The sequence below is a fragment of the Anopheles moucheti genome, chromosome 3, assembly GCF_943734755.1.
Source record: "Anopheles moucheti chromosome 3, idAnoMoucSN_F20_07, whole genome shotgun sequence".
Lineage (NCBI taxonomy): Eukaryota > Metazoa > Arthropoda > Insecta > Diptera > Culicidae > Anopheles > Anopheles moucheti.
In genome coordinates this window covers 76,171,909-76,185,062 of record NC_069141.1, presented here as the reverse complement: position 1 = coordinate 76,185,062, position 13,154 = coordinate 76,171,909, and the positions used below count along the sequence as shown (strand labels likewise).

Genomic DNA, 13,154 nt, shown 5'->3' with positions numbered 1-13,154 from the left:
GTTTCATTAGCGAGTTAAGAGTTACCGTAAACGTCACGTCCCACGTTCCACGTTCGGATATTGGATGTCAGCTTCAATAAATTGTTCACACCAACTGAAGCGTTTTTTTTTTTGTACCATTTTCTGTAAAACGAAATGTTTCTTACGAATTTGTTTATTTGAATCTTTTGATCATTTGTCACAATCAGTAGGTTGTACGTGTATGTCTTAATGATGGGTGTGATTGGCGCGGTGTTTCACCGGTGTACTTTGATGAGTTCGTAGTTGCACTTGGCAGAACACACGTTTCAGTTGCTTGGTTTAATCATGTAGATAGAGGCTCTAATGAGACCACGCCTTCTTCATAAACATAATGCTTAGCGTTCGTGGTTGTGTTTCCTCTAAAGTGTTACAGCTGCTTAACAATCCGCCTCCATCCCATCCGCTCAACATCGCTTAATATATTGTGGCATTTTCTCATTTCCCTCCGCGTACTATTGTTCGCCATTTTCTATAGCATAATATAGTTTTGTTTTTGATTTGATCTGTGTCCATCAACTAGTCAAAACACTCCGAGTGGATCAGGAAATTTGTAAGTAACACGAGAAAAATAGATCATCCACCATCATCGGGACCGTATATGGTGATGGAGCAACTAGGTACGCACAACGGGTTACAACCGAAACCGGTGACAATGAGTGTGTGTGTGTGTGTGTGCTTTTTTGTGATGTGTGTGTGTGTGTGTGTGATCTCTTAACTAGATACGCTTCTAAATCCGCCCCCAACACCTTCCCAACAACCTCTTCACCACCCTCCCCCCGAAGTCCAGGAATAAATTCCATCCTATCAACGTCCTTGACATTTAACTTTTTGACACTTTCGAGTGAAAGATTGCCCACGGCAGCGTGAAGAGCCCCCCTTCCTGGACAGAGTTATGAAGCTGTATTGAACACAGCAATAGTGAAATATTTAGAACATCGAGTTGAAAGTGATTCCGTTAAATTCAAAACATCGTCTTATAAACTTTATCGCACTAAGTATAGAATCTACTGGGTCTTTCTTCGTTTTTTTTTTGTTTGTTGTTGTTGTTTGTTATGTTATGCTCTTTGTTCTACTGTTTTTGATTGATTTTTCCTTCTTTGCTGCTGTTGTTACTTTCTTGTGTAAGTGTGTGTGTGTGTGTTTGAGTGTGGGTGCACCGGTGGCACTTGTTAACATTAATATAATCAAATAACTAACGTGGTAAAGTGGCTCGTTATACTATCCATTCGTTAAAGTGGTACTCCCTCTCTCTCTCTCTATCGCATTTTTTTTTGTTTTCTTAACTGTTTTCGGTAAGAATAGAACTTTCTTCTCTTTGGTTCGTTTAATACGGCAATGACAACACTGATTAGGATTTAAAAACACGGACGTCCATTCCGTCTCGCTGCATCTGCACCTGGTTGTAATAACACACAATACTTTGAGGGGAGGAAAAAAAGGTGTATTTAAACCACTTAATTCTACACTGTGATGCGATGTAGAATGGGTAGAAAAGAAGTGATGGTGATGGTGCATTTATTGTTTCATGTTGTGTTTTTCTTTTTGTTGGTGCTTGTTATTTATAGAATGACGTAAGAAAGAAAACTATTTTAACCGATACATCTATATACTTTCACTACATACACCTGTTTTCTCATTGTTTCGTCTTTGTTTTCTTGGTTGGTTGCCTTTTTTGTTTGTTGCTCCTTTACTTCCTTTGATGTTTGTTCTTTATTTAGCGGATGCATCATTTCTTCTTTGCTTCTCTCCTCCAAGTTGTCCTCTTGGGTTGTTTCCCATTTAACAATGATTGCATTTATCTAAGCTGTTTGTTTTTGTTTTGTTTCCATTGCTTTCGTCCGCGATACTCTTTACCACTTAAAGCTTATATCACTTTCAACGAGTTTTGTTTCTTTATTTTTGATTTATTGGTCATTTATTTGCATGTACAGTTTGACACCGTTTTGTTTTAGTTCGTTTATTTGTTTTGGGGTTTTGCCGTTTTTTTTCTTTTGACGCTGCACGCTTAACGTAGAAGAAATTAACATCTTTACAGGGTTTTTTTTATTTTAATTTTTGACAGTGTAAACTACTGAACCCAACGTTCAGAGAATTACATTTTGTCTATCTAACCGTAACAGGGCGTTAAACGTCCACACGTAAGCTACATCAATGCGGGCAATGTATGCACTCAAGGGTAACTCATGCGGGTGCTGATGAGGTGATGAGTTACTCAATCGCTTCAGGATGAAAGCCAACAATTAAGGTGATCCAAAGCATACTTGATCTGCCATGTTTGTTTTCTTTTTATTTGTGCAACACAAAAACACACGCTACACAGCTGTGATGACTAACACAGTGGTTGGTGACAAACTACTTCCCTCATCAGCAATATATTATTATTCGATAATCAGGTGCGTCAGGATGGATGATATGATTCACTACTTTATCTAAACGTGGTGCACGCTTGGGAAATACTATACGATTGTTTGTTTACCTTTTTAGAACACCTTTTAGTACAAAAATAATCGTTAGGAAATTAGTGGGAAATTACGAGGTTTACAGATTGTTTCAGGTAAAGCTTAATCGCAATTCAATGTTGTTCATATTTGCAGATGTATCTCGGTCGAGATGGAAAATATTTGCCTAAATTGTGTTGTGCATAAATTAATGCGCCTTGTTTACATTCCAAACTCCAAACGTAAAGCAATAACAAAAAATGGTCTTAAGTGCACCGTTTTGTATACTTGTAGGGTTTTTTTTTGTCTATTTCAACCGAACCCTATTGAGCGTGTGTTCATCCACCACTCGGAAACAAACGAAAAAACAAAAACCGAACCCTTACCAAATCCTTTACCTTTCTTCCTATATTTCGCTTCCCAACATCCCTTCATAAAATGGTTGCATGATAGATGAAAAAGTTTAGGCCGCACCGACCTGCCACTGCGTGCCAAAAGGGGAAATGGATGCTTAAAAATTCATCCATTCTACCAACAACTTCACTTGCGCCCATTGCCACGCTTGGGACCATTTTTTTTTTTTGGTTTTAGGTTGGGTGGGACCACATCCACGGGACTTAAAAACAAAAAGGGTACCCACTCTGATAAGTACGACCTGTACGAGAAGGGTTCCACTTTTGGGATGGAATTGCAAAACGGGACGAACTCACTGGAGCACTTCACCGTCGGTGGACGATCAAGCCACGGCACCCTTATCGATATTCGTACGCCACCGGTCAGGATCTACCGAAGCTCATCGATTGCTAGAAAGGACGATTCGCCTGTGCGGACGCCGTGCAAAACGGAACTGGAAACAATTTAGCAAAAGTTATATTAAAAACTTTAACAAGCCCCGAAGGACTCTGCTCGTGGTAAGCGCCTTTAGGAGACAGACATGACCCGTCGGGCAGTTTCCCACCGCTCGCAAAATGTTCACCACCATTTTCGAAGCGGAACAAAGACCAAAAAGCAGGCGACAACAAACAGTTGCCCATTTCGAGCCCCCTTTTCGCCGCTTGATTCCAGTTTGACTTTTGTTTCCCAATCATTGCGATTGCTTCTTTGCACAGTTATTTCATTTAACTTTACAATTGGGTTATGGATTTTGGGGCTGTTTGTTTCCTTCATCGTGGCCAGAAATCGGTTGGCCATTCTCCATTTTCCAAATAAAAAAAAAACCGGAACTCACTTTGCCATTGTGTTAGTTCGCATATCATTTGATGTTTGGATTTTACGCTTCGGTGTTCCGGCGACCTACGCAAGGGCTTTGATTTTATTCATCATTTCGAGATATATTTCTGGTTGCCGCTTTGTCCACAATCCACACAATGTCCTGTTTGGTAAGTGAAAGACGTCAGGTTGTTGGGACATTTACTGGCACTAAATAAACCTTCCCACCGACATGATACCAAGCAATACGGTGTGTAAAACAATCAATATCCATTCCATTGAAAGGTTTCGAGGTGGTAGAAGCGATGTTTAAAAAGCTTCCGGCTGCTTCCTCCTTTGTTGTAAACAAATCTGCTATTGTTAGTGTCCGCACGCTGGCGGCTCTGGTGGTGATGGAATGTGCGGCAAACAGAAGCTGCAACAATGTGACGAGGCGACTGAATGTGACAGAGCACTCAATGCGATGAGTTGGGGGTTACGAATGACGGTACCAGGGCTTACGCGTTCGGCACGAACGCCTCTTTGGACTTCATGAAGTACGTCAGTATATCGATCGGCAGCGGAAACACGATGGTCGAGTTCTTCTCCGCCGAGATGGTGTTGAGCGTTTGGAGGTAGCGTAGCTGCAGTGCCGCCGGTGAGTCACCGATCACCTCCGACGCTTCCCGGAGCGCTCGCGACGCCTTCTGCTCACCCTCGGCCGCAATTACCTTGGCGCGGGCTTCCCGGGCGGCCTCAGCTTCGGCCGCCATCGCGCGCTGCAGCTGAACCGGTAGACGCACGTCCTTGCTGTAGGGTTGTGAATTACATGATGGAACAAAAAATAAAACAAACAGCATTGACGATCGAATGTCCAATGCACCGGAAAGCTCTCCTGCCAGTAGGTGGTGGCGGTACTTACATCTCGACGCGCTCCACCTTAATGCCCCAGGCTTCGGTCGCTTCGTCCAGCGAGAGCTGCATGCTGCCCGAGATGGTCATCCGCTCGCTGAGAATTTCATGCAGATGCCGGGTACCCATCGTGTTGCGAAGCGTGGTCTGGGCCAGCAGGCGAGTCGAGTGATGCGCGTTCTCGACATTCGCAATCGAAACGGTTGCGTTCGACACACGATAGTACACGACGGCATCCACCGACACGGTGACGCTGTCCTTCGTCAAGACCTTCCGAATTCAAGTCCCGCACAAGACGACGATCGCATACCATGTGAGCATCACACACGCGTGAAGATCAACGGGAAGATAAGGGATGGGATGAAAATGTAACATCAGTAAACGAGGTGCTTCCCGATTAAGATCGCCAATCATCATTTATCTGTTCGCATTTACATAGTACCCCAACCTACCCCAACCTTACTGGTGTGGGGGCAACTGTCGCGCGGACTTACCTCTTGCGGTGGTACATCGTACGTTCGCGTTCGCAGATCAACACGCGCGTACGCATCGATGCATGGCAGTATGAAGAAGATACCTGCGATGACGCACGGCGCGAAAGGAAACGAAGGAAAAAATACAATTAGGGTGTGAATCCATTAATATGCTAAGTACTTCCGGTGGGATGCGAGACCAACAGCTTCCCCGTTTTTGTTCTTTATTCTTGGCCACCCGTGCCAAACGCTCAAGACACATTGTGCAAAGGGAGGAAAATTGTTCCGGCTAATTTACCTGGTCCTTTGGCGCCTCCTTGCATCAGACGACCTAATCGGAATATTACGGCACGTTCGTACTCCTGCACGACCTGCGCAAAGGAAATGGGAAGAACGGAGTCAGGAAACAGAAATGTGTAATTGCGCGGTTTAAATTATTCTTCAACTATCCCAACGACAAACCGTGAGCGGAACCGACGGAGAATGGGCTTCCTTAATTCAAGATGTGTTGTAAATTAATAAACGGCGCAATTAGCACACGAATTAAAAACAGTAGTTTGGTAGTTTGTGAATCATAATAAAATTTCTTGCTGGTTTTTATTTCGTATGTATTTGTTCAGAAGTGTTGGTTACTGTTATCTAGAGACTTCTCGCCTTCCTGATAACCCGCTTGATTTGACTCCAATAAGTAGTAATTTATAAGAATCTAAGCCGAATCTAGAGATGACTCTTTTTGATCAAGACTAATTAATGATGTTTCAGAATGAGAAATGAGCTGGTACCCGATATGCAGAAGCTGACTTATTAGTAGTGCCTAGACCTTCACAGTTTGAGGGAATAGATTTTTCAACATATCGATGATCAGATGACTATTTTTGCGGTATGTAAAAGATGCATGAGAAGCGAACGCTCATTAGAATATTAATTTTTTACTATACTTATATCATCGTTAAAACGGTTATTTTCCCTCCCCAAAGTGAATTCGTTGTGATTGCAACGACACTCAACGTATTCTTCCATTAAGTGCAAGGCCACGAGAGTTGACAAAATGCTGACAAATTTGTCAAGTGACAAAATCAGCTTGTCAACTGCAAAAAACCACTGTACCGTAGCCGCGCACGCAATTGTTTTCAGATTTCCGATACCAGGAGAGCATCCACGGAAGAGGTAGCACCTAGTTCAGCAAATTTGGTCGAAAACCACCGAAAAACTGCTTCAAAAACTACCAGTTTTCGAATGTTTAATACCAGGAGAACATACTACGGAAGAGGTAACACCTAGTACAGCAATTTTGCTCGAAAACCACCGAAAAATTTCTTCGAAAACTACCAGTTTTCGAATGTATAGTACCAGGAGAGCATCCACAGAAGAGGTAGCACCTGGTAATTTTGCCCGCCTAAAGGTATGCAATGTTTAAACACCATACAATGCAATGTTTAACTAATGAAATATTTCATGAAACATTTCATGAATTGTTGGGCGCCATCTTGCTCGGCTGGTACATGCAAGGTTCTTGCATGCACCAAACTTGCATTGCAAGTTGGTTGCAAAGTTAGTGTTTAAAAATTGCATACCTTACGGCGCAGTACCAGGAGCTACCTCTTCCGTGTATGCTCTCCTGGTATTATACATTCGGAAACTGGTAGTTTTTGATGAAATTTTTCTCGACCAACGGAAAAGTTCGTGTTTAAACATTGCATACCTTTCGGCGGTTTTCGAACAAAATGCTGTACTAAGTGCTACCTCTCCCGTGGATGCTCTCCTGGTATCGGAAATCTGAAAACAATTGTGTGCGCGGCTACGGTATAGTGGGTTTTCGCAGTTGACAAGCTGATTTTGTCACTAGCCAAATTTGTCAGCATTTTGTCAACTCTCGTGGCTCTGCACCTATTCATTGCAATTTTTACCCCCATCGTTATTCTGTGGCCCCGATGTTTTTTTTTTTCATCCATGCTGCCGTATCATTCATCTTAAGTCAATAAATCTGTTGCACAATCAGCCACCATTTCCCACCCTACCCACACACACACACACATTGCCATTACCGCCACAATGATGTCGTTTCCGCTCGAGCGCACCCGGACCATTTTATTCGCGTGCATTATACGCGCCCATAAAGCATCCGTTGTTTTCTTTTCTTTCCTTCCGGCTCGTGCCGGAACTACACCGCCGGGCGTCGGGAGTGGTTTTTGAGGCCGAAATTGTTTGCAGAGGCGAACGGGTATTTTCATATTCACATCGTCCGTCACTTTATTTAAGTTCACACTTCATTTAGACCGTCGCTACCCGTTCGCTGCCCCGGTTCCCTTCGCGTCCGGTCGCGTTCGAGCGAACCGTGGAAGCTTTGCACGGTTGGGAAAATAGATGTGAGCACTCAGAATGAGAGCAATTTCCCGCTAGTTTCCTACCGTGAGGATGGTTTTGTGGTTTACACACGGTGCACGCATATGTGTGACTATGTATTTTCACTGCGTGTTGGGGAAAATATGCGTCTGTATGAGTGTGTGTAGCAATATGCAAACAGCGTGGAAGCCTGTATAAGGACGGAAAATTTAAATTTGATTCCCTACGCTTCCCCCCATTCCCCCGAGTCGGTCGGGGAAACTTGCCCAGAGTCGTCGTTGTTGGAATGATAGTTGGAAAATTTGGTCGAAATTTGTTGAAACCATCTTCCCGCACACTTACCTTGAAGCAGACGAGCAGGCTGAACGGCATCGTCAGGACGACGAGCACCCAGGATAGAAATATCAGGATACGGCCACAGGTCGACGCTTCGCCGTTCGTGTCATCCTCGGCTGGAAGAAAGTACAGGCAGAGTGTTAGTCAACTGGCAAAAGGGCTGACAAGGCGAGCATAGCGTATAGATACAAAGAACGAACGATAGGTTAAGAAGTGGTACGCAACAGCACATAAGATTTCACAGCTGGAAAAACCGTTCGGTGGCACAACACACGGCCCGGTGCGGCCGGTGGTACCACGCAAAGCACGCAAAGTGAAAAACTTTTATTAGATTTTCCGCCATCCATTGGGTAGTAGCCCAACGTGGTTGTTCTTGTACGGGCAAAACTTTTACCACGTGGCGGGATACTACCATGCAAGCGATTTTTTTCCTTTTTGCCACTCAACCATTCCGGGGCGGGTAATTGCTACAAGGCTACGATGGCTCACACCCCGCCCGTCACGTTTGCTGGTACGCAAAACGGTCGCATGTGTGACAAGTGTTTTGCATTAGATAAAGCTTGGCACGGTGTAACATGTTGCGCCGAATTTACAATCGGTCACTTCTAGTTGATTGGATCTGGGGCACCAGCTATCGACACAAATAACAGTTTGCAAGTTTAAATAGCTTCTTCAATAACGACTGGAGCGCACCAGAGTCATGTAAAAATATTATGCTTAGTAAGGTAGCATAAGATTGTACGGAGATTTGGTTAATTATCATTTATAATACACTTTAAGCGAGTTTAATTTTTATTTAAAATATGGAAAAGATATTTTATGAAAACGTCCACTATGTTATCGTCCTTTTGATTGCATAGATTTAGGCGTAAAAGGATGTGCTAGGGTCTAATCACTTTTTGTGCCGCAACCATCACAGACGATTAGTAATATAATTCACAATGAAAATTAATACAATACCAATATTATACTATATTTATTGATTGTAAAAAATAAAAATCGTTCAAAAATTAGGAATGAATTAGGCAAATTTAGCATAAAACATTTATTAATTTAAAGTAGGCATACAATGTAATTAACTGTTGAACGAAGAAAATACAGTTATTGCTTTGCACATGCTTTGTTTTGTGAAGTAAATTGATAGTGGAAATAAAAAAATAAAACTTATTCGTTTATAAAATCATCATATTCAAAAAGTTAGTAAAAAAGGTTTTATATTATTATTATTATTTTATTTATTTTTAAAGTATTTTTTATACTCAATCTCTTGTTAAAAAATAACATTATTTAACATAAACAAATCATTCTAATAATAATTGTCTGATTTAGGTGCGGTCCAAGCAGCCATTTGATCCTAGCACGGTTTGTACACTCTGTTGTATGCAACCAACCACGAAGAGGACAAAATTTAATATTATTACCAAAGTTTTCTACAAAACATGGAACCAAACAATAACAGAAACTAAATATTGGTTGTACCATTTGTAGTTTACAAAACCTAATATTTAATTTTTACTTTTATGCTACGTCTAACAAACGTTCGCTTCCAACAGGGGAAAATTGCCTTTTTTAACATTCAAACAGGAACAAAATAAACACTAATTTCTATTAAACACAACTATTCTAGAAAATCGCTGCTGATCCCGGTTTGCTCATTGCTAAAAACTTTCTACTATCTACGTATCGTTAACGGAACGCTTTAAAGGGAATATATTTAAAAGGAATCGGCGGTAATAATGGCTTTGTCTTTTGTCTTCATCTCTCTCTCTCTCTCTCTCTCTCGTTTTTGCCTTCTTTTAAAACAACTTCCATTCCTAGATCACACACCCATAATTCATTGTCAAACAAAACCGAAAGCAAACATCAGCCCGGAATTGAAACTTTTTACGCCTTCCTTACTGTACAACAGTAAATCACTCCTGAAAGTATGCAGCCCGCAGCTCAAAACGGACGTTTTTATCCAGCACGCTTTTATTTTGCTGTATGTGTGCTGTATCTGGTGCTATGACGAAAAGTTGAGCACCACAGAGTTGCTGTTGCAGAAAAGTGGATTTATGTTGAGGCCAGCACCTTCCACCACCGTCAGCCAGCCCGACCTTCCCCGCTCGCCTTAATCCACGATATTATGGCAAACCACCGAAAAGCGTTTGTTTGCATAGACACCGTTTGCATCAGCGTCGGTGTCGATTCATATCACCATTTCCATTTGCCCGGGGTCCGAAAGCGAGAAACTTTAACGCGATACAGCGTTGCGTTGGTGTGTGTGGTTTGACTTAACGACAAGGCATCATCGGCCAGCTTTAACGTCCAGAAGCTGGATAGAAAAGTTGCCACAAAGATAAACAGAGTTTCATTTCCAAAGTAAACGTAAGCGCTGTCGCGCTTGTAGTCGCTCATCGATGGTCGATAGCAGAAAAGCTCACAGATACGTAAGCAGAACAGTGATGGCCTTGGCAATTGAAGTTTCAAAGACTAATGAAAACCAAACCACAAAAGCACCGCCAATCTAATGTCGAGCGAGACAATTAAAATTTCCACAAATAATCCCAATCCACTTCAAAGGATCTACTACATCAAGCACGTCCTTCCCTGACCAATCGGCAAGCTACGAAGGTCACGGCCCGGGAATCTTTAATACAAAAGTAAAAGAAAACTGTACTTCGAGCCCCGAGCCGTGGGGCCGTTGAAAGATAAATTCGCCGAAAGCAAAAATGTTTCACGGTGAATTAAATGAAATACTTTATCCATCTTTTCATTCGCCATTCAGCGGGCCGGGCCCGCTTGGCAGGCATTCGTTTAACGAGCAGCCACGGCCAAAGACCCGGTGCAAAGCGGGAAGATACCGCTCCGGTGTATATATCTCGTCATTGCGTTCTGAAAAAAAAAACGCGGCAAGAGCAATAACGAGATCATACCGTAAAGTTTCATAAAAAGGCTCAAAATTGAGCCCCGGACAGCGGAAGTGAAGTCGCTATTCGCGAATAGACTGAAACGGTGATTTCAACCCCGTCGCAACGTAAGAACGGCGAGTTTATTTGGCAAAGGTCGTTGTTGAAAGCTGCAATTAACTTACGCCACGAATTTTACTACCTGCGCCCGGGAAATGACTATCACAAATGGTGTAATTTACTGTCAATTGCGCTGTAGCGAAAGGCACAATCTTTACATGCGAGCAATTGATATTTTCACAACAATTGCTCGATTAGGTGCGTGAGAAAGTTGCGTCGCTTGGCGAAAAATTTGTTATGATATAAAATGCGGAAATTATTTCTATGCGCTGGGCATTTTTATTTCGTTTAAAACTCATTCGATTTATATATGTTGTGTAGTTTAAAAAATAATTTGAAATAAAACAAAAAATCAAACTGATTAATGATTCTCATTTTATTCATTCAACTTAATTAAAATCAATTTATGTTTTAAAAAATCTTATGCAATTGTATAAATTATTTTAAAAATAATTAGAATTGAAGAAAATGTTTGTTTTGCTTTATAATAAATTTAAAAAAAAACATCATCAATTTATTAGTTCAACAATTTTATGTCATATAATAAGATGGAGAAAATTTGAGAAAAATTTTGGTGCAGTGTTATCGAAATACACATAGATAAAATTGTCACTTAACACACTTAATTTTGACACATAATTTTGGGGGTGAACTACAAACTACCATGCAAGAGTCGCCATTAAAGTCGAAAACGTATAAGATGAACTAACCAAACTCAAACTCAAACATTTAAAAAACCCAAAATAAATTAATTGAAAGAACAATTTCCAATTTCGCACGGGACAAGTAAAGGAAAGTTTTGTCACAAAGGAAAAAAAGGAAAATAACACAGGATATCGTTGTGGTAGTTGTCATGCATAAACCACAATTAAACAAAAACGTTCACGCTGTTTTTCACTGGTGCTATAAACTAGTATTAGTGTGCTTGATTATATGTGGATGGAGTCGATCATACGTTCGTTCGGTTAAGGGGTAAGAGCGGTGGGTAAAAAGTGTAAATGAAGACACGGTTTATGCAAGAAAACGGGGCAGGAACAAACGGGACATAATGTGTGTATAGATATATGCAAGGATTCGAAAGAGAACAAGAAGATGAACAAGAAGAGTGGAATCAACCAAGTTACTATTGCAAAAAACGTGTCTACTTGAACTGCGAGTAATAAGACGTTCTACGTACTTCCTGCAGGATCGTTCGTTAGCGCGAAACAATGCGAATGTGTTGCCAATGTCGGAAGTTACCGGAGAGTGGAATCGGAAGATAAACGATGTGCGATCCGTGCGGGTGCATCGATCGATGGTCGCGAGATGAAGAGTTTTGGTTTTTTTTTTTGTGATGATGAGTTTAGACCAGAATGGTTTGTGTTCATCCACGTTGCGCAACAAACCCCCCCCGGCGGACACAAACACACCGAGAGAAGCACACCCACACGCCAGACACCGCAGGACATTCGCAGCGAGATGAGAAGAAATTCCAAGACAAACCCCCGACCCCCGGAAGGTGGAGGGTTTTTTTTTCGTGCGGTGCGAGTGTCAGGAAGAGAAAAGAGAAGAATCGAAACAATGTTGGAAAAAAGATTGGTATCGAAGCAGGCGCGACCAGAAACACGGAAACACTGAAGCGCCTGACAGCTCGTTTTCAATCGGTGCCAGGGTCCGCTCACCGTCGGCTGTTCACACCACTTACCGTAGAGCAAGAGAGAGTTTTTCATTTTAACATCTAAAAAAATAAAACATTATGCAGAACATGAAAAGATGAGTTAGTTTTGGGATGGAAATTTTGCGGCACAACAATTTAGAGGTTTATCGGTTCGATTGGTTGGCTGGTGTTTAATTTCGGTATGGTTGGAATTGACAAAAAAAAAGAAAGAACAACGGTTACGGATGGAGGCGGTTCACGGATTCAGTTGTATCGAATAGAGTTTTGTGAGGGTGATATTGTAGTTTTGTTACCATGATTGTACAGTGTGGCTGTTTGTTTTGAATGTGATTATAAACAGTAAAGAAACATAAATCGACCAATTATAGCACGTTAAGTCAACGGATGAATTCACTTCCAATCTGCTATAATAACAAAATGCTTGTGTATTGCAGCTGTTCGCAATAACAATGTCTTGTAGTTGGTAGTAATACTCGGGATTTTGAATGAAAAATCCCAACAACTACCACTATCAAATGGTGAAAAAGAGCATATCGTTAAATTTTATTACCTTCCTGATGTTTTGCAACCATTTGCTATAAAACATATCGTGTCGCCCGGATCGTGACTTTTTTAAGCTACACCTTCTCAAAAAAAAAATAGAACAGCATCCTCCGTTGTGTGTAGGGGGACAAAAAACCCATACATAAAACAACAACAATCACAAAACAACCCAGGAAAACCCACCCGAAAGCGCTATGGTCGTGCAGAAATAGCAAACATTTGGTTATGGCGTACT

General features: G+C 41.6%; 1 protein-coding gene across 1 annotated transcript in view; it reads right to left on the bottom strand.

Annotated features, from left to right (window-relative positions):
- Positions 1-1,700: 1,700 nt before the first annotated feature.
- LOC128300475 (band 7 protein AGAP004871) overlaps positions 1,701-13,154 on the bottom strand; it is a 58,931-nt gene continuing 47,477 nt past the window's right edge. The window contains exons 3-7 of the mRNA XM_053036547.1: positions 7,718-7,827; positions 5,331-5,403; positions 5,054-5,136; positions 4,570-4,829; positions 1,701-4,457 (exon numbers count right to left, since the gene is read on the bottom strand). Coding sequence (XP_052892507.1) covers positions 4,166-4,457; positions 4,570-4,829; positions 5,054-5,136; positions 5,331-5,403; positions 7,718-7,827 — 818 coding nt within the window. The 3' untranslated portion in view covers positions 1,701-4,165. The remainder of the gene's footprint in view (positions 4,458-4,569; positions 4,830-5,053; positions 5,137-5,330; positions 5,404-7,717; positions 7,828-13,154) is intronic.